Here is a 25,805-nt window from a genome sequence, read left to right on the forward strand (position 1 = left end):
AGGAAGGGGCTATTCCTTGATGAGACACGCTCATTCTTGTAAAGCCACCTAGCTAGTATTTTGATATTTCCCTCTCATCCCTTCTTTCCAATAAAGTATGGTTCACTTCCCTTGATGTCTACATCTCAACATTCCTCTTCCTATCATGAACATGCTTCTCTTCCCCCTCTCCCTTTCCCCATGTGTCATTGTCTCCCTTTTCCTTCCCTCCACTTCTAATTCCTTGTTCACCCCTATGACACCCCTTCGCCCTCGTGATCTCCTTTTCTCTATGGCCTTTGAGCGTAGCCATACTTAGTCTCTAGCCTCTGATCTCGAAAACTTTTCCAGCTAAAAGTTTTGGTGTGGCTGCTGGGATTTGAGCCCAGGTCTCCACGGCTAGTGGCGAATCTTCTATTCGTACGGGTTACATCAACAAAACTATACCATCTATGCTCTTTCTAAGCTACTGCGCGTGCATTCGATTCGTGCGTCTCCTGCGCGACAGTTCTCTGGACTGTTGCGGACAGTTTTCTGCGCTTCAGTTCTCTGGACTGCCACGACTTCTGGTTGCGGACAGTTTTCTGTGCGACAGTTCCCTGGACTGCTGCTCTGGCCGCGGACTGTTTTCTGTAAGCCCCTGCAACCTATCTCTTCTCTTCTTCTTCTTCTCTTTCTCTTTCTCTTCTCCTTCTCCTCTCCTCTCCTCTCTTTTTATTAAAGAGTAGGATTGGAACCCAAGACCTCCCCCTTCACAAAAGAAAGTCTTACCATTGGGCCAACAAGTTGGAAGTGGTAAAACTGTAATGATTTTTGTTCATATATTGAAATCGCGGGAGCTGTAACTCTCTAACCGTAAGGAGTTTGCTCTTGTTGTAAAAAGCAAAAATATTTCATTTTCTGTTCTCTATCCACTTCTCTCGCTAGATCGCCAATTCAGAACTTCTCCAAGCTCACTTCACGGACGCACGCCTCACGAGAAGGGTGGACATTTATGTCACTTCTCGATGCATTTAAGGAATTGGTGCCTGTTCCTCCGCACCTTACGGCTACCAATGCACGAGATGTCTTCCTTGATCTTCATGTCGACCTTCAACGGCTGATTGTCTAGTGCATTATTGATGGTGATGATGGATGGAATGACAAACCATGGATGATTCAGGGTGACGAACTACTGATACGCTGGGAGGATTTTGACTTTACTTCTACTCATTGTGCGGTGATCGAACTACTTGCTGCTTCAGAGGTAATCAAAACGGTTTCCTTCTTCGAAGGGTGGGATGCTCCCCAAGCTTGGGGGGAGATTTGGCGCATCTGCTTGTTGATTCCTGTGGAAAAGCTCGTCCTGAATGGTTTATTCACAATCTCATTACAAAGGTTTCTAGGCCTTGGCTATGGTTGGTAATGTTTCGACCAAGGAATCCATTTTTACCTAATCAGCCTTTTGTGCCTCATTTCGAGCTTCAAATTGTAATTCTTTTTGGGCTTAAGATAAACTATCAACAAAGAATTGCAAGTTTATTTGGTGCTGAACGTTTGGCTCAAGTGTTGAATTCTCCCCACCCTCTCCTCCTACCTATCTTGGACTACCGAGAAACTTGGGATGTCCGAATTCTCGTCTTGGTGTGATGACATCTTGGATTCTTCAATTTGATGGAGCTTACAAACCTTCGACCAAGGCGGCTGGCGTGGGTGTGAAGCTCACTTCACCGGGTGGTGAGGAGTTTTGTTACAGCAAGTCTTCGCCCGCAAGTACTTGCAATCAAGCTGAGTACTCGGCGCTCATTTTTGGGCTACAAAAGGCACAAGAACATCATGCCAAGCAATTGGAGGTGCAAGGAGATTCTCAACTAGTGTGTGAACAAGTTAGTGGAAGGTGGAACGTGCGGAGCAAAGGCTTGGTTCCACGACATCAACAAGCTTTGGAACTTTGCAACCAATTTGAAGAGGTAAAAATTCAGCATATCCCTCGAGCTCGAAATCTTGTTGCTGATTTCTTGGCACGTGAAGCTTGTATTTCAATCACGCATGACGCGAGTGGAAGCGCCACCCCAACAAAGCCACAAGCCATGAAGGAGGGTAATCATTTGTAAGGAATGCAAAGGTTGTGGTCATCATGAAACTAAGTGTTGGGCCTACTTGATACGAGTTCACCGACTTCGGCAGACCATCAGGAGGGTTCTCAAGGACATTGCTCAAAAGAAGGATGCCAGACCGCACACCCCTTGAAGAAATAGAATGGCGACTACAAGAACTGGAAGAAGCTGAAGGTGATGTGCAAGCTCTCCAACTGTTGACATTTGTCATGGCATTCTTGTTTGCCTTGATGAACAACCTCATGCAACGCCGCACCTCTAACCCTCGCGTGTAATGATCAAAGTGATATCATGAGGATTGGTCCTTTTAAGATTGTCTATGTGCTATTCTATGCTGAAGATTCTTCTCGTGTAATATTTCACACTACACCAGTCACACCTTACCCTGCCTATGTGTGCTTTTTGGATGTGTCTTCACCCGATTTTCAGTTCAAGCTTCCTCTTACTATTGTTTGTCCATAGATAAGCCCCTCTTTCCCATCTTCCAAGCATGGCTGACATTCTCGTGTTTTGTGGACGGGTAGAAGAAAATCCAAATGAGTATCTTGTGGCTTTCAAACGCCGTTGTGTCTCTCTCAACTTTCTTACTGAAGACAGATGGCTATTGGTTCTCCCCACATTTCTAGAAGGTTTGGCTCAAGTGTGGTATGAGAAGCAAACCGAAGATGTTCGCCAAAGCTGGCCAAGGTTGACAGCAGCAATGATTGAGTATTTCGGCAAAGAAGAGGAGCCAGAGAATGTGTACCTGCAGGTGGCAAATTTGAAGCAGTCAGAAGGTGAGACGGCGCGTCGATATGTGGATCGAGCGGCCGTGCTCCTGGACCGTTTGATTGCCACACAGGAGGACAATGCCGGATTTCGAGCTGGAATGACTCAGCATGTGCTGGGCTACCTTGTAGCAGGAGCGAGTGATGAATTCCACCTCAAGCTTAAATGGGAGAATCCAAAAACTATGGTGCTAGCACATGAGATTGCTCAAAAGTTTGACAAAGTTCAGTCTCTGACCCCGCTTCAAAGAAGACGATTGTCCCTCCGCATCCCCCTCCATTCCTGCAACAACAACCTGGGCGGTCTAACTCAGGGGCATACCCCCACCCCTCAGGGATGTATCCACCGCCTCCACCTCAGATGTATGGTCCTCCCTTAGCTGCTTACCCTCAACAAGGTGGATATCCTCATCCTCTGCCTCGAAGATTTCCCTAGCCTCGCCCACGAGCCCCCCCTCCTCTCTACTCCCGTGGCCCCTCCAACTAAAGAGGCCCCCCCTGCAACAGAACCTGGAGTCAATGACCTAGCCAAGGCCCTGAATGATCTTCGGCTTGAGATGGTGGGCATCAGAAATCAAGCCAACTGCCCTCCAAGAGATCGTGCTAATGTTGTATGCTACGAGTGCCACCAGAAGGGTCATTATCGCACAGAATGCCCCAATATTCCAAGGGTGAATCTTCTAAGTGAGTCGGGCACTGAGGATTCTGATGTGGAGATCCTTGATCTCGGGAAAAGAACTCGTGCTACCTCGGACCCCTCTCCAAACCATGGACCGGGCCACCCCAGGACGAAGGTGTCCTTCTCAGAGCCCTCAGACGCTGAGATGGCAGACCCACCAACAGAGAAGACTAAAAGATCTCGCAGGAGTAAGTGGTCACCCTCGGATTTTCCCATCGGCTCAGGGCAAGAGGACTATTTGGTCGTTCAAGACCTTGCTCATCGTTCTTTGAGCATCACACTCCCTCAACTAATAGCATTAAGCCCTAAGGTGAGACGTGAGCTGCAGCAAGGTCTCTCAACAAGGAAGAGCAAGAAAAAGGGAAAGGTACGAGAGGTATCTTCTATCTCTGAAGAAATTGATCGGCACCCACACACAGTAGATGTCATCATAGATAATTGCCGTGTCAAAAATGTGTGTGTTGATGGGGGAGCTGCATGTAATATCATGGTTCCCCGCATCATGAAGAAATTGAATTTGAAATGTACAAGGCGTTCCTCCACTCGAATCAAGGTAGCAGATGGTCGACGACTCGCCACCATGGGAGTCATTGAGGATTTGCCCATCACTATCAACGGGCTGACCACCACTGTCAATTTCTATGTAGTGGACATTGAAGATACAGGCAGAAGTTACCCTGCCATACTCGGGAGACCATGGTTGAGAAAAAGTGATGCAGTCAGCTATTGGAAGACAGGACACATGTCTTTTGGTGCTTCCAAGGAGAAAATCCTTGTGCAACCTGGTGCCATGGAACCGGAAGAAGAAGAGGAGCATGACAGTGATACTCTCTCATCTTTAGTGTCTGAGTCCATGGAAGAATCAGACGGGGGGGAGGAATCCTCAGAGGAGGAAGTTTACATGATGGGGGTGTCTCCGACCCTGCCACCTGTAGAAAAGATAACAGCTAGTCCTCAACAGCTCGAATCAATGCTTTCTCCAGACCTCACTCCAGGTGAGAAAGATGAGTTTCTTGAAATGTTCAAAGATTTCCCTGACCTCTTTGCAACTAGCTACCACCACCTTCGCCATGTGACTGCCATAGAGCACAAGATAGAGCTGAAGCCTGATGCAAAGCCTGTGGCTCAGAAGTATCAGAGATTAGGGCCCCTACAGACCGACGCTTTGCGCTCAGAGTTGTAGAAGCTTGTAGAGGCTGGGTTTATTGTTCCGGTTCACAATACTAAATGGGTTTCACCAGTGGTAGTCATCCCAAAGAAAAACAACAAGTGGCAGGTCTGCATCGACTATAAGAAGCTCAATGCTGCCACCAAGAGGGATCATCATCCTCTACCCTTTCAAGACCTCATTCTTGAGAAGGTAAGTGGACATGAGATGTATACTTTCTGTGATGGTTACTCTGGGTTTTATCAAATCAGAATTGCCGAGGACGATGTGCTTAAAACCACATTTGCCACACCCTGGGGGACATTTGCATTCAAAGTAATGCCATTTGGCCTCACCAATGCTCCTGCCACCTTTCAAAGATTCATGCAGATGGTGTTTGCTCCTTATTTGGGGGATTTCTTGGAGGTGTTTTTAGATGATTTTTGTATATTCTCATCACGTAAGGAGCACATCATGAAGGTTAGATTGGCCTTCCAAAGGGTCAATGATGCAAATGGCAGTCTCAACCCTGAGAAATGCACCATTGGAGCCACTCAAGGGAGGTTATTGGGACATGTTGTCTCATCTGAGGGCATCAAGCCTGACCCCGAGAAGGTAGAAGCCATCCTCAAGCTCTCCCCACCTACAACCAAACGTCAGGTACGCTCATTTGTCAATCTAGCAGGATACTATCGCCGCTTCATTGATCAATATGCTGCTTTGACACAGCCCATGATATGCTATTAAAAGATGGGGTTGATTTCTCTTGGAATGAGGATTGTGATCATGGGTTTGCACAAATCAAGAATGCTCTGGCTTCAGAACCCATTCTACGCAATCCAGACTGGTCAAAGACCTTCTATATCAATCCTGGGTTTGGAGAGCACACTCTGGCAGGTATTCTTCTCCAGCAAGGGGAGGATCGGTTCATGTATCCCGTTCGATTTGCTTCTCGACAATTGCTCGACACTGAGCGATGCTATTCAGAGGCCGACAAGCATGCCTTGTCTTTGGTGTTTTGCATTGAGAAATTTAAGCATTATGTGGCTGGAAGGTCCTTCTTTATACTCACTGACACTGGCCTTGCAAAGCAGGTTCTTCAATCACCAAATCCCAGGGGCCGGTTGGCCAAATGGTTGGCAGTTCTACAAGAATATGATTTTTCTTTCAAAATTGTAAAAGGGGGTTGTTCCAACTTGAAGAATGCTTTGATTGATTTAGAGGAGTGCCTTGATGTAACCCTGGTAGCAGCCATAGAAGTTGGGGATCCTTGGTATGGTGGTATATATAAGTTTTTGACCGCTTTCTCCTTTCCTTCAGAAAGTACAAGCTATGAGAGAAAGAAGATCCGCAGAGATAGTAGGCGCTACACCCTCCTTGATGGGGTGTTGTACCGTCAAGGCATGGATGGGGTACTCAGACGGGCCATTGATGCAGATGAAGTGCCTAAGGTATTGAAGCATTATCATGATGGGTTTTGTGGAGGCCACTATGCCAGTGACTATACAGCTAAGAAGATTCTACATGCTGGATACTATTGGCCGACATTGTTCAAGGATGTCACTTTGTATTGCAAAACCTGTGAACCATGTCAATTCTTTGGTAGGAAGGATTTGCGTCCCGGGCAACATCACCCAGTGATGTCCATCCATCCGTTTCAGAAGTGGGGAATAGATTTTGTCGGGCCCTTGCCCATGACTGCCCGCAAAAAGAAGTATCTTTTGGTAGCCACTCAGTATGTCACTAAGTGGGCTGAAGCTATCGCTCTCTCTGCTGCAAATGGCAAGGCAGTTTCAAGTTTCATATTTGAACATATCTGCACAAGGTTTGGGACACCCATGGAGATAGTCTCTGACCATGGGAGTCCATTGTTAAATGAAGCAGTGGAGTTACTCATGGATTGCATGGGCATTGATCATCACACTTCTAGCATCTATTATCCAGCATCCATGGGTCAAACAGAGCGGACCAATGGCCTCCTCTGTAAAACCATAGGAAAAATGGCCGCAGGGAATAGGAGCCAATGGGATCAGAAGGTCATTGAAGCAGTGTGGGCTTACAACATCACTCATAAAACATCTATAGGTCACACCCCTTTTGAGTTGGTGTATGGTACTGAGGCAGTTTTACCACTTGAGATAGAGATTCCAGCCTTGAGATTGGCGCAGGAACAGAGGATGATAGAAGATGAACATGTAGAGGCCCGATTGGTACAACTTGAGAAGTTAGATGAGACCCGACGCCTTGCACTACATCAAACAGAGATCCAAAAGAATCGACAAAAGGCCCGATTGGATGCTAAGATTCGCAAGGGATGGGTAAGACACTTTGCTGAGGGGGATGTTGTGCTATGCTTTGATAACAGATTGGACCACCAAATGGATAAGAAGTTTCTGCCACTATGGGCTGGTCCATACAAAGTCATCAAAGAACGTAGCAATGGATCTATACAAGTTCAGGAGCTGCATGAACCATATGGTAAGAAGGTGATCAACAAGCGCTACCTCAAGCCTTTTTTTGTGCGTGATGGTCCCAGGCATGGAAATACGGTGCATTCCCTACCTGGGGGGGGGGAACTGTTATGGATAAAATTGTCTAAGGAAAAAGGCATTAATATGCATGTGTGTTTGTATATGTGGCAATAGTATAATCAAATATGGTGTGCATAGGCCCAAGGTTGAGGTGGCAAGGCATGACCATGTGCCACCCTTCCATGTAAGAGGACCCATAAGGTGTGTTGTACATAATCCATAATAGTAATATTATAAAATGCAAGGTGGCATGGCTCCTCCATGTGCCACCCCTCCACCTAGGATGCAATAATTGAGATATGGCTCAAAGTCCATGGGAGAAGCAATATAAAATGGGTGGAGATGGCTATTATATTGAGTTATTCCCTCCATATGGGATAGGCCCATGTGGGGGAGGTATAGAAGGACAAAGAGAGCTAGTTAAATAATGGGGAAAGTAGGATGAGGTGGCAAGATTCCTTGTGCCAACCCTCCACTTGTCCTCCTAGAGGTTTGAACCTATTATAAAATTGGAAAGAGACCAAGGGAGTATCATAGACTTGAGATATGGGGCTTGATTTATGCGGAAAATGGAGGCAAAGGGTTGTCGCACACAATTGAGAGTGCGTACCCACCTAGCCCACATGGAAGACTTTTCCACACACACCATGCATGTGGGAGGATACATTAATGTGGAGAGACCCCCTCTTTTGGCTATAAAAGGAAGGGGCTATTCCTTGATGAGAGACGCTCATTCTTGTGAAGCCACCTAGCTAGTATTTTGATATTTCCCTCTCATCCCTTCTTTCCAATAAAGTATGGTTCACTTCCCTTGATGTCTACATCTCAACATTCCTCTTCCTATCATGAACATGCTTCTCTTCCCCCTCTCCCTTTCCCCATGTGTCATAGTCTCCCTTTTCCTTCCCTCCACTTCTAATTCCTTGTTCACCCCTATGACACCCCTTCGCCCTCGTGATCTCCTTTTCTCTATGGCCTTTGAGCGTAGCCATACTTAGTCTCTAGCCTCTGATCTCGAAAACTTTTCTGGCTGAAAGTACCTTGGACTTAATGTGATTGTCCTAAACCAGCCCAATGTTGGTTCAACACAACAATAGTTATTGACTGAAATTGTTGTGAAATTCAGAAATGAAATACAATATATTGTTATTTTCTAATTGTGAAATTTAGAAATGAAAAGCAATATACTTGTTATTGTCTAGAATATGTGAAGTTGAGACCATCAGGATAAACCAGCTTGGTGGTTGAAATTGTGACAATGTCCTAAACCATCCCGATGGTTGAAATTGTGATTGTCCTAAATGTGTCCTAAACCAGGGCGGTGGTTGACTGTCCTAAATATATCCTAAACTAGCCCGGTGGTTGACTGTTCTAAACATATCCTAAACCAGCCCGGTGATTGAAATTGTGATTGTCCTAAACCAACCTGGTAGTTGAAATTGTGACTATCCTAAACTAGCACGGTGGTTGAAAATTATTTTGCTTCATTATATACTTTAATTAGACCACATTTTTGTACGTACTTTGTTTTGTCTTGTTTTAGTAGTGCAAAAAGTGGGCCCACTGTAGTGTTGTTCCATTTAAAAGAGGGCTCACTATTATACTATTCTCACATGTTGAGTCAACAGATGGAGTTTTATCTCAAGTTTATGGATCAGAATCTACATTTCAACTGGGTAGAGGAGCTTTGAGCATTGTAAGCCCTGGTACGTCAAGAAACTCAAAGACAAGAATGTTTATTGTTGCAAAATACACATGGCAACCTATGAATGACTTGAGATCTAGTCATGTTGGATCATTGCTCCATGGGGATCGATGCCCATTTCTCCCGGATGAATGTGCAGTCTGTAGGCCACCTGGATCCTCATCATGTGTTGTAAGGGAGAGTAGGCTTTGTAGCCTAAGGTCTCTATGGGAGCCAATGGTTTGTCCAAAAAGAGACCCTGAGTGGCATTGCATTGAATGCATTTGTGGCACATGCAAGCATTGTAGTCTGAAGCTGAAGAAGAAGACATTTCATTTCTGTCCAAATGAAATGAGGGAAGACAACCATGTTGCTCTAAAATGGAGGAGATTTGAAAATGTCAATATTGAAGGATCACGTGGTTCAATCCATCCGAAAATATATGCTTCACAACTTTATGACCATGGTCTGCAAAGCATATGGGGATTTTATAACAACCAATTGATTAAAACAAGAAAGCTTTCTTGTTTCTGCAGTGCATGCGTCATAGGGGATCATGACAATTGTGATTGCAAAATTGTGAAGACATGGGAGTGAGTTAAAGTTTTTCCTCTACGTTCAGATGGAGTGAGAAACAATGGCGAGACAAACAATGACTTGCCATAGTTTGGGGAGAGTTTCAATGACCTCATTGATTGTTTGGAAGAGGGGGATAACTTTATAGTTGTTGCTGCCTCTGGGGAGAATGAGGAAGATGACCCATACTTTCTGTTGCAATGCTTAAAACCTAAGCACAAGGTTGAGGAAGCATATAAGGATAATTGGGAAACAACCTATGAGAACTGGGATGTAGTAGTTAGAGCTTTTTGGTACAAAAAAACATCCAAGAGAGGATGCAATTACGAAGTGCTACATAAGAGTCCACAAACATTTGTGTACTCTCATCTAGTAAGAGCTATTAACTTCTAGATGCAACTTGTGTCACAATGAAAGAAGGGCAAGAGTGTCTTCAAATTGGATTTAGACATGCATGAGCACATCTTGGGGTGTCTTGGAGCGGTGGATGAGGACAACTAAGATGCCAGTCTAGTATATGACCCGAATAGCAAGAAATTAAATTTAACAAATTTAAGTACTACGAAACACAATAATTTCCATCAGGCTGGTCAAGAACTAATGTCTGTTCAACCATTCTAGTTTAGGACAATCACATAACTGGTGATTGAGCTGAAGTAGCCATGGTTACATGACATTCTAACCATTGGTCTAGTTTAGTAAAATAACAATATATTGATTTTTTGATGCGAAATATATTGCTATTAAGTTCTACTTAACCATGCCACCGGGCTGGTCAACAACTAATGTCTGTTCAACCATGCTGGTTTAGGACAATCACCTAGCTAGTGATTAAGCTCAACCAGCCATGGTTGCATGATGTTCCAACTATTTGGTTGGTTTAGTAAAATAACAATATATTGCTATTTTGTTGTGAAATATATTACTGTTAATTTTTGCTCAACCATGCCACCGGGATGGACAACACCTAATGTTTGTTTAACTAGGCTGGTTTAGGACAATCATATAACTCGTGATTGAGTTGAACCAGCCTATGGTTGCATAATGTTCCAACCACGTGGTTGGTTAAGGACAATCATATTTATACCAAGCCTATTTTAAGAAATAAAACAAGTAAGCTATCCTAAAGATCAATCACAAACAACCACCGGGTTGGTTTAGGCACCACTGACCTGCATTGTATCAAGCATGTGTATGATGTGCTCCTCAAACACCTTACATCCCATTCACTTTTTACAGACATTCTTTTTATTTGGAGAAACTCTCATATTTTCGTGCCAAAACATCATCACTGTAGCAATGAATTCTGCACTTAGGTTGTCGCTCCTTTTCTTGCATTCAGCTGAAGCTCATCGACTTCTTGGATTGGGATAATCGTGCATTGCTTCTGCTCTACGTTCAACTGCTGGAGCCATATTGGTCCTTCTGATTGACAATATTTTTAACATTGTGTGCCCAAGCCATTTCTCCTTTGTTTCAAGGGACACCAACACAGCTAATGTTGCCCTTTTGTAGCTAGTTGATCTAACTTGTGCACACCTTTCACATTTTGTAGGCCATTTCTTAGTTTAGAGAGCATCGCCTCTTGGGCGTGCATCTCCCAAGGTGTTGGTAGGGTTGTTACTCTACGCACTTTAGGGTGCAGGCTAAAGCTTGTGAAGTCTCAACACTAGTATTCACCTGAATGGCCTAATGTTGCTACCTCGAATGCTCTCACCAATCATAACACCATAGCTCGTGCTCTTTGCTCCAATGGCAATGATCGAATGCGTGCATCTACAACCACTTCCTAAGCTACTACTCTGCAAGGAGTCTTCTTTCTTCTCATTGTTTCTCCCTTCGCAAATGTTGCAAAAGTGTCTTCCATTGCCGTTTCGATACCATGCCATTGCTTTCCTTGACCCATAATCTGTTCTTTGTGCCTTGACCAGTCTTTTCAGCTTTCTTGTCTGACAGCCTTTATCTGCTTCTCTTGTGATCCATGGTTTGACACCATGGCCATGATCAGTCCAGAATAGAATTTGAGAAGCTAGTTGGTGAGGCAACCAAAGAATACAAGACAACTTACCCGAAGAGACCGTATTAGGAAAATTGGGAAAATCTCACAAATGTGGGACCCTCCAAATTAGTTTAGGATAAGAGAAATGTTCTTTTTATATACATTTCGTTCATTGGATTTTGATTGAAATTCTCAATGTTGCACTTGTATCTTAGCAATTTCTTTTAGGTTTTCTTCTGACTATAAAATGTTTCCATCTTGATTGAGGTTAAGGAATGCATGTGCTTTTAGATGAGCTATCATGGATTTGGTTTGCATGCTAGTTTCTTTTGCAAATCATCTTGTGATCAATTTTCATGATGAAGATACTTTATATGTAAAGCTTTGCATGATAGGTGCTTCATTGCGAAATGTTGCATGCACATATGTTTCATGAATTATGGGACTATTGTGGAGGTTTTCATAGTTGGATTTTCTACAAGAGACGTAAAGAAAGATATGGAAGAAGAAAATGAAAGTAAGAAAGACAAGGAAAAGAAAAATAATGAAAGAAAGGGACATGAGGGCTTTCCATTAACTAAAGCCAAACTAGACACATGAAATTCCTAGTCTCTAAATTCAAGGTAGTCCATTAGATGTTCACATTAGAAATCGAGGGATTTAGTTGCAAATGCCTATGCCAAGCTCTGAAATGATGTTCACATTCAAGCTGGGCCATTAGATGTTCACATTAGAAATCAAGGGATCTAGTTGCAAGTGCCTATGGAACCTTTAAAGTGACCATTTTACAACCAAAATGGAGAAAGACTAGTAGCAATCATTCAATGGGTTTTACATCATTGAAAAGTAGATAAAATTCAAAGATCACCACTATATTCAACAAATCCTAGGCTCCTATTTACACTTGTTAACTCTTGAGCTGAAAATGCATAGTTTTCCCTTATATGAACTTAGAAATCGGTAGCTACTAACATTCTAATTCTTGGTAGCTAACACTCCAATTTTTTGGTTTGGCTTTAATATTGAGAGATAAAAAATGAAACATAGATAGGAAATAGCCCATTGTAAAAGGATTCTCCCTATATGGACAGTTAAAGACATGATAAAGATGGTGGCACAACACCACAAGCAATGATGCATCATGGAAACATTTTTGGGAATCTAATTATTCCTCTATACAAGTAGGCAATGCAACAAAATTTTGCAAGTAGAAGGAATATAGAAACCAAGGAAGAGAAAGGACATATTGTTGTGAAGCTGAATGAGAGACAATTGTAGACACTAAGAAGAATGTAGACAATAACTAAGAAGAATTGTAGACAATAAATAAAATGTCTAGAATGGAAGCCTAAGAGTAGAAGACCTTGGTTATACATGTCCTTTTGATATTGTAGAGAGTGCAAAGGCCTTTCCTTGACCTCTCTAAAAATGTCAAAGAGAACATGATGTGGTTGGGTAGTCATAGTTACGAGGTTGCAATAACCTTGCTCCAATGTATTAAAGAATTCAGATGACAATGGAATATTATAATCTGTGTTGATTCTTGAAGCAAAATAAAATTTGAAAATTTTGAGGAAAATCGAACGAAGGTCGATTTAAGTAGGACCTTGGGTGGGTACCTTAAAAAAAAAAAGGTTTTGAACCCTAACCCCCTCGCAGTTTTGTTGACAAGTAGGCTATGGAGGAAGGAGGCTTTGGCCTCATCCTTATCCCTACATGTGTCGCACCTCTTGCTTTGTCGAATGCCCCTTGGAGGAGCATCTTTTCTTTATATTTCTGCAAGATTGTTGAATTCTTCTTAGTCTCTCAATATCTGATTGAATTCTTCTTGGTTTCTCAATCTCCACTGCTAGGGAAAGCTTGTTTTTGGCAACACGAAGATCAACATGATGCTAGTGCAAAGGAAAGACTCGACCTAAGGAGATCCTATCTTCTTGTATGCCAACCAAAGCTTCATCCACCCTCTGTAGATCCATACCACCAAGCCTTCCATGCAATATCTCATGATGGTGCTCATCTCCATCCTCAGCCTCCTCCAAATGCTAAGCATAAGTGGTGACAGCCTGTATAATAGCAACAACGATTTGAGGGTTTTGAGCTTCAAGGAAGTCATGTATTCAAAGGGTGAGTGAATAGCTACAACTATTCGAGGTGTGTAGTAAGCAAGAGCAGTGCCGTAGTCTTTTCAGCTACCCAAAGGAAGAAGGGCGCTTAGTGAAGGAGTTAATTTTCTTGCATCAATGAGATCTTAGAAATGGGGATTCGATTCTAACCGGGTAAGTGTGAAGTGTGGACTATGTCATTTCCTTCCCTAGCCTATCATACATTCTGCATCCTTTGATATGTTGTATTGCAAATATTTTTTGATTTTGTCTATCATCTCGGCTTTTGGCTGACGATCAATTCTACGTCCTCATTCTAAAGGCAAATAGCCAATTAGGTGATGTACCATTATGTGTGGAGATTGCGATCAAGCAAGCAAGGCATTTTGGAGTTATTCAATGCCTTGGGCAACTATTGTTTGCTCAAAAAGAGCTCAATGTCCCTTAAAGAAACAAGGTCTACATAAAAGAGAGGGAACAACAAGCCATGTAGACTTTAAATGTAGCTTGCAGTTTCATTTTTGCATGCACTATGATGCCGGTAGAAGCACAATGCACCACGCAGCACCGAGAACACAAGATGGAAAAGACTTTGCCAGCACAAAGATTATGATCCCAGAAGAGTTGGGAATAATGAATGATGAGGGGCGAGCCTCCCTTGTTTTGGTACAAACCTAAGGAGCAGATCTCGACCTATCACATTTGGTGATCCTTCATGGACAAGTCCAATTTTGGAGTCATGGGCAAGTAGCAACAACAACAGTAGGCATTCTTCTTTCCACAAAGCCTCAGATACATACCAACATTGATAGACATCTCATTGGGTATGTCAAAAGGGCAGGCCATCTGCAAGTCCACAGCTTCCACCACAGTTTTGTTCTGCATGATGAAAAGCAGCAGTTAAGGATGCGAAGGAGGAAATGCACTTTTTTGGAAGCAAGGGTGTTCGTCTCTCTACCTCTTTGGATTTCTTTTTGGCGCCACCACTTCCTCCATGAAGGTATGTACCTTCTTCTCACTATTTTCTTTGCATCCCTCTCCATATCTTGCCATTGCCTACATTGAATCATCTTTGTTGCTCTACTCTGCTTCATTTCATACCTTGCTTGTCCTTGAGATCATTTCACAGGCATCACCACTTTAAAAAAGAAATCCAAGCTTTTGTTGAAAGACTATTCGTTCTCCCTCTTCATGGCTCGCCCATTAACGTTTGATCAGTCCATTGAACATGAAATGTTTATTAACAGAAGGTTCAGTTTCTTTCAATGGCATAGTTCATTGGAAACCCCTTCCTTTATTTGTTTCCAACCAGACCATTTCAAAAATATGGACTTGAAGAAGAACACGTATGTGTGGAAATACGGATATGTGTACCTCCAGTCTGGATTCAAATTTCAAATTGGACTTCAAACTTTTTTCAAAAATAATTTACATCTATTTTTCTTAATTTAATTCTTATGTCTAGAAAAATTTGTATATAGAAAGTCTAGGATTCAATTTTCAAATTGCACTTAAAATTTCTTTGATTTCTTTGAAATCTATTATTTCAAATTTATATTTTCTTATTTACAATAAATATTCTTTTAATTCTTAATTTAATTATTTCAATTAAAAATATGCATTTTTTAAATTTCAATTCTAAATTTATATTTTAATTATACTCTAAAGACTTGATTTTATCTCTCATTTGCCTTGTTTTACTTTGAAGAGTGTACTTCTATGTAAGCATAATTTATGTAAGTTTAGTTGACTTAATTCTTATTTTTGTTTATAAGATCATGCTCACTCTCAATCAAAATTATTGATTCTCATTTTAAAGGATTAGAAATTGTTTTTTTAATTACAAGGTGACCTTTGGCTAACATCAAAAGTAAACAAACACACATATGGATCGATTTAAAAACTCTAAAGATGTGGTTCATACACACACACACATGCACATTCTAATAGTATGTAAATTGGCCTTAGGTCGATTTATAGACTATGAAGATGTGATTTGAAACATAACCATAGACACACATTCTAAGAGTATAAAAATCAACCTTGGGTCGATCTGAAAATTGTTATAATGTGGTGATGACCAATTCTAAGATGTTGTGAATCGACCTTGGGTCAACTTAAAAACTATGAATATGTGATTTGAACCTTCTCCCTCTCTCTCATGCACACAAAAGCTATGAAGATGTGCATGGACACATATTCTAAGAGTATACAAATTAACCTTATATCGATTAAATTTTTTTATTGTGTGGTGATGGACACACTTTTTTAAGACATTGCAAATCAACCTTGGGTCGATTTAAAAACTATGAAGATGTGATTTGAAGCTTCACACATACACATTCTAAGAGTGCAAATTGACCTTGGGTCCTTTTCAAATCTAGGAAGATGTGATTTGAGGCATGATTAGTCACACGAACAAGGACACACATTCTAAGACTATACAAATTGACCTTGGGTCAATTTGAAAACTATTATCATGTGGCGATGACCAGGTATTCTAAGACATTGCAAATTGACTTGGGGTCGATTTAAAAGCTATGAATATTTGATTTGAATCTTCACACACACACAAACACACATTCTAAGAGTATGCAAATCGACCTTCGGTTGATTTAGAATGTGATGTGTAGCATAATCAGTTACACAGAGTCCTAGACATACACATTGTAAGAGTATATGAATCAATTTTGGGCCAATTTGAAAACAGTTATCATGTGGTGATGGCCACATAGTCCAAGACATTGAAAATCAACCTTGGGTCGATTTAAAATCTATGAAGATGTGATTCAAGGATTCACATACATGAGACACACACACACACACACACACACACACACACACACACACACACACACACACACACACACACACACACACACACACACACACACACACACACACACATACAAACATGCATTCTACGAGTATGCAAACTGACCTTACGTCTATTTAAAAGCTATGAAGATGTGGAGACATACACACACACGCACATGCGCGTGCACGCACGCCCATAGGCACACATTCTAAGTATACAAATCCACCTTGGGTCAATTTGAAAACTTCTCTCATGTGGTGATGACCACACATTCTAAGATTTGTAATTCGACCTTGGATCAATTTATAAACTATGAAGATGTGATTCGAAGCTTTACACACACACACACACGTTTTAAGAGTATGCAAATTGGGTTCGATTTGAAACACACACACACACACACACACACATGCATGCATGCACATTCAAATCGACCTTGGGTCGATTTGAAGACCATGAAGATATGATTTTAAGCATGATTAGACACTACACACACACACATGCATAGAGACACATTCTAATACTATATCAATCAACCTAGGGTCGATTTGAAAACTATTAAGTGTGGTGATGAACACACATTCTAAGACTTACAAATCAACCTCAGGTTGATTTAAAAACTATGAAGATGTGATTAGAACATTCTCTCTCTCCTTCTCTCTCTCTCTCTCTCACACACACACACACATTCATTTAAATTGACCTTTGGCATCATTTTAAAAGCTATGAAGATGTGATGTGTAGCATAATCAGTCATACACACACATAGACACACATATTCTAAGAGTATATACAAATCGACCTTGGATTAATTTAAAAATTGTTATCATGTGGTGACCACTACACTTCTAAGACATTGCAAATCAACCTTGGGTTGGTTTAAAATCTATGAAGATGTGATTAGAATCTTCACACACACATAGATGCACATAACATGATCTGAGGCATGATTAGTCACACACACAAACAAGGACACACATGTCATCATGTGGTGATGACCTCATATAAAATGTATGCAAATTGACCTTGGATCACACACACACACATTTTGACTATGCAAATCAAGCTTGGCTCAATTCAAGAAGCATTATCATTGACGCCAAACACACACACACACACTCAAAATGATCTTGGGTGAATTGAAAAGTGAGGAAGATGTTATCTGAATCATAATCAGACACACACATGCATAAACACACATTCTAAGAGTATACAAATCGACATTGGGTTGATTTGAAAATAAGTATCATGTGGTGATGACCACGCATTCTAAGATTTAAAAACTATGAATATGTGATTTTAAGCTTTTCACTCACTCTCTCTCTCTCTCTCACACACACACGCACACACACACATGCACACACACACACACACACACACACACATGTTCTAAGCGTATCTAAATCAACCTTGTGTGATTTGAAAATTATTCTCTCTCTCCAAGCATGTATCTATTATCTAGAGCTTGAAGCTCGAGAGCTAAAGATTCAGCTTGCAGCTCTAGGAAGGAGAGTTCATGATATGGAGGGTAGTGGAAAGTAAGAAGTCATCCATGAGGTAATATAAAAATATAATGCATGTCGACCAACACCAAAACTAGTTTCTAAAGTGCAGAACATGGTTACAACTCAAGTGAAATCTCTGAGACAAGAGATATAGTTATCCCTATAACAACTTGGGAGGAGCCAAGCCTTGTGCACTCCCCCAATTCGCTGGTTATCCAGAAGTAGTCAGTCACTTTTTGGATGTTGTACTTACCTCCTAAACCCATGAGGTTTTTTGTAGATGTTAATAGATCTTTCTTTCTTTCTTTGTTTCTCTCACACAAACACACATTCAAATCAACCTTGGGTCAATTTAAAAGATATGAAGATGTGATATGAAGCATAATCAATCACACACACACATAGACACACATATTTGTTATTTGATATATGTCATTTGATCTATCTTGTCGTTTAAGTATTCTTATGCACATAATATGTAGGCTCTTTTTCACAAGCTTAAGAGCAAGGGAGTAGACCTTGCAGTTGCATTGGTGATAATTCTTTGGACACTCCTACTTTCATAGTATAAATAGCTTTTTAAAAGTTATATAATGCTACTATACTTAATAAACTTTTTTGTTTTCATGAAGCTTAAACCAATTGATAGCTCTAGAGAGGACAAGGGATTTGGAGTGGGTGACGTATATGTAGTGCAGGCAGGAATGAGATGCACTTGGCATTTGAGAGTGATGTCAATTGAAGAGGTTGATGAGGATCTCTACCTTGTTATATGGAATATGAGTTTATATATCCTTTTTGAGATTCCTTGTTATGGCCTTATATATTCATGGCTTCATGAGGGAAATCTTGTACTCATGCTTTGGAGCATTATATATTCGTGCCCCTTTGAGGCGAATTTTTGTATTGCATTTTGCAATTTATATTCAAGAACCTTCAAAGGAGTTATTCATTGAGTATGATTTGTAGGCATATGCATGCCACTTCTATACTTGCTGTTTATTAGTTTTGTTTTTTGCTTTTACATCCCATCATATGCTTGATAACTTGTTGTAGAGTTTTCTAAATGACATTTTTGAATAATAAATAAAGGAAAAAAGGACTTGGGCTACATGGGGGACAAAGGAGCTCAAGAGTGTAGAATGAGATCATTGTCAATACAAACACAATCTATGAACTTTCATAATTTTGTGTATGAGCACATATAAAGAGAGAAATTTCAATGCAATATCTACAAAATAAGCACATAAAGGTGAATTATAGGATAATCAAATTAAAAATGAGAGAAATGATAAATTTTTTGTACCGAAATTTTTAGACTTATGGCAACAATGAAAAGGGTTTGCAAAGAAAGATCTTGAAAAGAGAAGTGCTTAATACAACAATGAGAGCATTCAAGTAATATCTACAAAGTAACATACATGAAACAAGCAAATACAAGTGAATTTGAGTATAATCAATTGAAAGTTGATCTTGATAAAGGATTTGAAGCCAACTTTTCCATCAATTGTAAAAAATGTGAAACACTTATTGGTCATATTCTCTTTAATATGTACTCTTGAATGCAACATTTTCTCATAAATTCCAAAGATTGATGCCATCTAGCTTGAGGACAATTTGTTTCAAAATACCTCTCTCGATTTTTTAATGAACTACCAAAGTTGATGCCATCTGATTGAGAAAATTTTGTTTCAAAATACTCTTTGTATTATTTCATAAATTTCTAAGGTAGAATGATTCTATATGCATGTTAAATGTAATCATTGTCAATACAAATACAATCTATGCACTTTCATAAATTTTTATACAAGCACATGCAAAGAGAGAAAATTCAATGTAATATCTACAAAATAATAGAGCATAACTGAATAATAGTGTAAAGAAATTAAAAATATGGACAATCATCAAGGATTTGATGTCAAATTTTTCATAGATTGTTGGCAATGTGAAGTACTTATTAGTCTTACTTGCTTTAATATGTACTCATGAATGTAGTATATTTCCATAAATTTTTTAGATTGATGCCATATAATTTAAGAAAAATATGTTTCAAAATTTTTATTTTTTCGGAACAAAATTGAGAGTCGTAAAAAAAGTGGGACTTGGGATATTCCCACTTTCCTAATACGGTCTTCGAAAGAAGACAATGCCAAACCAAAGTCTGTGCAAGGTCACGTCGAGGTACGGGCAGGTTATAAGGTGTTTGTAGGACGGGGGCAGGTTATAGATACTTAATCTTCCAAGATTAGATGGGCGGAAGGTTTGAAAATTCAAAATTCTGGGAGTAGCAAAATTTTTAGCGATCGATTTTTCTCCCTCCAATGATACACATCAGCAAAATTGGATATCCCAAACAAGTGCAATGTGGCCTAAAATGCTTTAAAACACAAATAGGCCAAAGGGCATACTCTCAGATTTAATGATGTGTATATTATGAAATGCAATAACCTAAATTGACATGCTTATGAGCCATATAACAAGCAAGTGCATGGAAAAGAAACAATTCAAAATTATAAAAAGTGTCGAATTTATTATAAGATATTTGCACATGCATAAATTGCACATTTTCAACTTCTTCCATTTAAGGGTGAATCTAGATACCAATACCAATAACTATCAATATTTTAAGACCACTATACCGTAGTCCCACTAGTTTGGATTTCAAATTTTCAATCTGTTTTGGTTTTCAACAAATAAAAAAAAAGTTATGGAGAGTACCATCAAATGGGTGTGCATCACTTTAGCACAACATTGGAGGCCCATTAACCCATGCCTAATGTTCTCATTTAGGTGTATCTTTGGATTGAGGTGAAGCTCACATAGTGTACTTTTGAATGATTACTTGGTTGCATGTATATATATAATAAAATTTTGATGTTTTTGAATCAATTGCTATATCCTATAGTCTTCAAGATGCATGCTCACATGCAACATAGCACTTGTAATGCTTTAACGGTCTCATTCCAAATCCTAATTCCATAATTTTTTGGTCTCATGTTCAAGCTTGAAATGTGTACTACAACTTGAAGACAAAGTTTGCTGAATTCCATTGAGCAATGCATAAGTTATGGGTCATGCAAGATACCTATATACGAAAAATTCCTGAACCTCACCAAAAATTGCTACACCCAAGCAAACAATGACCCTAGATGATACACGTTTGTGCTCATGGAAAAAATCATGCGTAGTTGGAGGCTAGTTTTGGAGGCAAGCAGATCTCCCGATGTCAATTTGGAGCTCAAATTTGCACCTCCACTTTGGATGGGCCATTACTTCTCCGGAGCTCAAATTTGCACCTCCACTTTGGATGGGCCATTACTTCTCCAGATTTTTCCTTGTGACTTTGAGGAATGCCTTCAATGCTCCTGATTAGCTAATAACCTGCTCTTTCCATCCAATGAACTACTGCCCCATACAAGTTTGGAGCAGTATGCAACTCACACAAGTTTCCCTAGAGATGGTCAGACGTTCCACTAAGCTCAAGTCAGATTATTAAAAGCAACTTGAATTTAGTTCACGCCAAAATATATGGCTGGAGCTTGACAATCGCAAGAGCTTCGAATTTAGTTCATGCGGAAATATACGGCTGGAGCTTGACAATCGGAAGAGCTTCGAATTTTTGATTTCGTGAGGAGTGACCCTAAAACATGAACCGGGCCTGGAACGAGTGCCTCACGGATTTTCATGTGGGTGTTACTCCATTGGAAAGATACTTACATCCTCGTGACTCGTTAGTCTCGAGGGGGCTCTGTTGGACATTAGAAATCTGTACCTACGTTTAAGAAATCTGTACCTTGAATCCATGTGCTCAATATTTAATGGCCTTCAGCAGAGCTCATGCGTCCGTCACCATGACTCTGTATAATATCAGTTACGTAAATTTTCCCTCATTGCGACATGCAGCTGAGCCCCCATCTCAGGATCACCAACCACGACGTCATGAAAAAGATTGCCACGAAATTTTGCTACGTGCTCAGTCTCGACGTTCAAACGAAGCACGACTCTTGGTGATCATCACCCTGTCAAGAGCCACGGCTGCCTTAAGAGTCAAAACTTCTGTTGCACGACCAAACGCAAAAGATGTTTAAATTCTTCATCACGGTTTGAAATAAGTTCTTTTACTATATGCCTTTTCTTTCGGCGCAGGCAGTAGCTACGCTGAAAAAATATTTACAATACTAGCAACACACTTTGGACCAACATCGTCTCCATCGTCTGTTGAGACGATTTAGATTTGGGCAATGGGGCAGACAAGCAAATCCCTGCGAAGGACTGCAGATTGAGAAGAGCATCGTCAAGTAATTAGGAGGCAAAGTTTTAATTGCTGGAGAGTCGAAAGCTCGGGAACTCCCATAGAGACATGGAGGAACGCGTTTTGCAGACATAGGCTGAGTGACGAATTCCGAACTCACAATATAGATTTCAGCGATAGGACATACAAGAAAATCCCTCCAGAGTCCAAAGGATTGGCAACAGCTGCATATTGAGAAAGCATCAAGAGATAAGGGAAGCAATGATATAATTGCTCGAGTGCAAGCTTCATACGTAGGACAGACAAACAAATCCCTCCGAAGGATTGGCAACTGCAGCTGCAGATTGAGAAGACTCAGAAGAGCATCATGAAGTAAGGGAAGCAACGATTTAAGTCCTCGATCGAGAGCACGATGTCCTGTCTGAGAAAGATGGAGCACAGAGAGATGGGCACGTCCTCGGTGTTCGCAATCCTTGTTGCAGCCACCTGCGTTTTACCCATCCAAACCATAGCCTCATACGCAGCTTCATCGACTGATCACTTCTGTAACAGAAGCTGTGGAGCCATCGCAATCCCTTACCCCTTCTGGATCTCAGACTCTCGCTGTGGCCTCCCTGCCTATCGCATCCTCTGCACCAACAACTCCCCCTTTCTCATCACCGATTCTGGCCACTTTCCACTCCTCCAGATCTCTCCCGGTAGCCTCCTCATCAATTCCACGGTCCTCAAGGCCGAATCCTGCAACATCAACCAACTCGGACATCTCAACTTCACCCTCACGCGCCAACTCGGGCCTTTCGCCTTATCCGGTAACAATGCCTTCCTGGTTCTCGGATGTGGCTCCAATGGTTCCATTATCGGCTCTGTTTATGATCCCTTCGAACCTATGCAGCATCATGCGTTAATGGACTTCAGTTGTGAGCCAGGATGCAGCTCCGCTGAGACGGCGAACGTATGCACGGCACCTTGCTGTATTGCTAGCATTCCTGCGGGAGTCACACAGCTACAACTGACAGGAGGTGGAGCTGGGCCGTTTAACTCTGATCCTACAGGACAGAGATGCGGATACTCCTCCGTCTTCAATCCTAACAGTTACAAAAACTACAACCTTAGCGTCTTTGGGAGTGGGCAATACGGTATGGAGATTGGATGGGGTATCATGCTCGGCAATACCTCGGAGAATTGCTCTACTGTGAACAAGACGACGGGGTATGCCTGCGCGCAGAACGCCACATGCGGCGACATCGATTACATATTCAACAAGACCGCTTATTTCTGCAATTGTTCTGAAGGTTACACGGGAGATGGCTACAAGAACGGCACTGCGTGTAGCCCCATTCCTGCTCCAGCGCCTGCACCAGCATCGCCGCTCTTTTCACCTTCAAAATCTCACATGCAACGCAACCTCATAATAGGTGATCGTCTCTCAATATCTGTATGTAGCTTTCGATGCTCCTATGGTCCCAATAACTCATAACCCGGGTGCTTTCTCGCAGCAATATTGTCCACGGGCATCTCTATGGCAATCCTGGCCTTTTTCCTCTTCTCCCTCTTGAGATCACAAGAAGTCAGGCGCAGGAAGCAAAAGCATTTCGAACTGCACGGTGGCCGCAGGTTACAACAGCTACTGCCTTCCCTCAAAAGCAACTGGACGCCCAAACTTTTCACAGAGAGTGAACTGGAAAACGCTACTCTGAAGTATTCGGAGAACAGGAGACTAGGAAGCGGTGCTTATGGTACAGTTTACAAGGGCACTCTAGTGGACGGCTCGGTTGTGGCGATCAAGCGCTCCAATCGCGTGCAAGAGCCTGGGGAAGCGGATCGATTCGTGAACGAAATCATTCTCTTGTCCAGCATCAACCACAGGAACATCGTCAGGTTGCTCGGTTGCTGTCTGGAAGCGCAAGTTCCCGTCCTCGTCTATGAATACGTTTCCAACGGCACAGTGTCGGAGCATCTGCAAGGTAAATTCGAGACCTACTTAAGCTGGGACATCCGCTTACAGATTGCCCTCCAAATTGCAGACGCACTGGCTTACCTCCATTCTGCCGCTTCTCCACCCATCATCCATAGAGATGTCAAATCCTCCAACGTCCTCCTCGACAAAAAGTTCGTAGCAAAAGTTGTTGACTTCGGTGTATCACGATTGCTAGCACCAGATCAGACGCATGTCTCCACGGCAGTGCAGGGCACATTCGGATATCTAGATCCGCAATACTTCGAGACCTTCCAGCTGACCGAGAAAAGCGATGTCTACAGCTTCGGGGTGGTGCTGTTCGAGCTGATAACCTCCTTGTCTCCGGTGTCTATGGGGGGCAATCTGGCTTCACTGTGTCTAAGGAAAATGAGAACGGAGGACTTAGGCAAAGTCATAGATTCTCATCTCAACGTCTCGATGGGTTCACCAGAGATGAGCTCCGTGAATTATGTAGCAGAGCTTGCAGCGAGGTGCGTGTCAGAAGAGGGTCATAGCAGGCCTTCCATGAGAGACGTTGCTGAGAAACTGCGTTACATCCAATTCGGCAACTCAAAGCAAGCTCCTATTTGGAGCTCTGCCAAGTTGAATGTTGCAACTGATGATGAAGAAGAAGAGCGTATTTGCACCTCTGCAAAGTTGAATGATGCAACTGAAGAAGATGAGATACTTCAGAGCTTATCAAGTCACTACCCCAATAGCATTCAGTACTAGGATGCCCATGCCAGCTTCCATTTGCAAATGCAAACTAGCATCACATCTATTGTTTATTGCATATATTGGCCTTGCTTCTCCGAGTCATAGAGTAAGACAAAACAACAAATATGATGCTTTCTTTTAATATTTATACTAGATTGTGATTATCTAGCAAAGCCACATGAATGTATTAGAGAGCACTCGAGTAGATCTGAACGAGTGCTTTTCAAAAACTTAGCCTAACTTGCAATCGCTCATAAAGTTTAGATCCTCTTTTGACAAAATAAAATGATCTTTAAATCTTTATCTCTATACAAAGGGTTCACTACCAAATAATCATATATAAGAGAATATATATTCTCTCACGTGGGTGTTTTATATTTTTTCCTTTATAGAACTTTATTTTGTGAAAATCAAAATCCCTTTTATGTACATCGAATTTTGTGATTTTTCTAGATTGAAAACACCCGTGTTTTTAACCCACATCTCAGGCTACATACATTTGGGTGCACTTCCTAGGTCTATAGCAAACTCAAAAATCAGTGCTCTTGGCCTAAAAGATGCTCCTTGTGGTATGTGTATATTATACGCATCTTTATGGCACTGGCCTAAAAGATGCTTCTTGGTACTATGTATATATTAATTATATACATCTTTATGGCATCGCACCTGCCAACATTCCCTTACTTTACTTGTCAAGGGTGGTTGTAAAGCAATCCCAAATTCATGTTGATGCCACCAAATCATTGCTCTTTTCCAAAAATAGGCTTTAGAATCTTGTTCGATACACATTAGTACATATTATGTCCATCCTCATGGGATTGCCCTAAGGGCAACAACATCCTTACTATACTTATCAAGGGTAGTTGGGGTTGGTATGAAAATGATCCTAGCCTCTCAATTTTTATCCTTTGGAACATGGAGAGACTCATTCTCTTTCATCATAGTCACCTAGAAAATGCATCCTCCCATTGTTGGACATCACCCTTGAGGGGTGCC

General features: G+C 41.3%; 1 protein-coding gene across 1 annotated transcript; it reads left to right on the forward strand.

The window, feature by feature from the left end:
• Positions 1–22,227: 22,227 nt before the first annotated feature.
• LOC147891162 (wall-associated receptor kinase-like 1) lies at positions 22,228–24,981 on the forward strand. Its single transcript, XM_087389066.1, has 2 exons — positions 22,228–23,550; positions 23,632–24,981. The coding sequence occupies exons 1-2, from the start codon at positions 22,548–22,550 to the stop codon at positions 24,822–24,824; spliced, it is 2,196 nt and encodes a 731-aa protein (XP_087245192.1). The 5' UTR covers positions 22,228–22,547; the 3' UTR covers positions 24,825–24,981.
• The last annotated feature ends 824 nt before the right edge of the window (positions 24,982–25,805 follow it).

This window comes from Dipteris shenzhenensis, chromosome 18, assembly GCF_047967505.1.
Source record: "Dipteris shenzhenensis isolate YYH24624 ecotype China chromosome 18, Dip_SZ_1.0, whole genome shotgun sequence".
NCBI lineage: Eukaryota > Viridiplantae > Streptophyta > Polypodiopsida > Gleicheniales > Dipteridaceae > Dipteris > Dipteris shenzhenensis.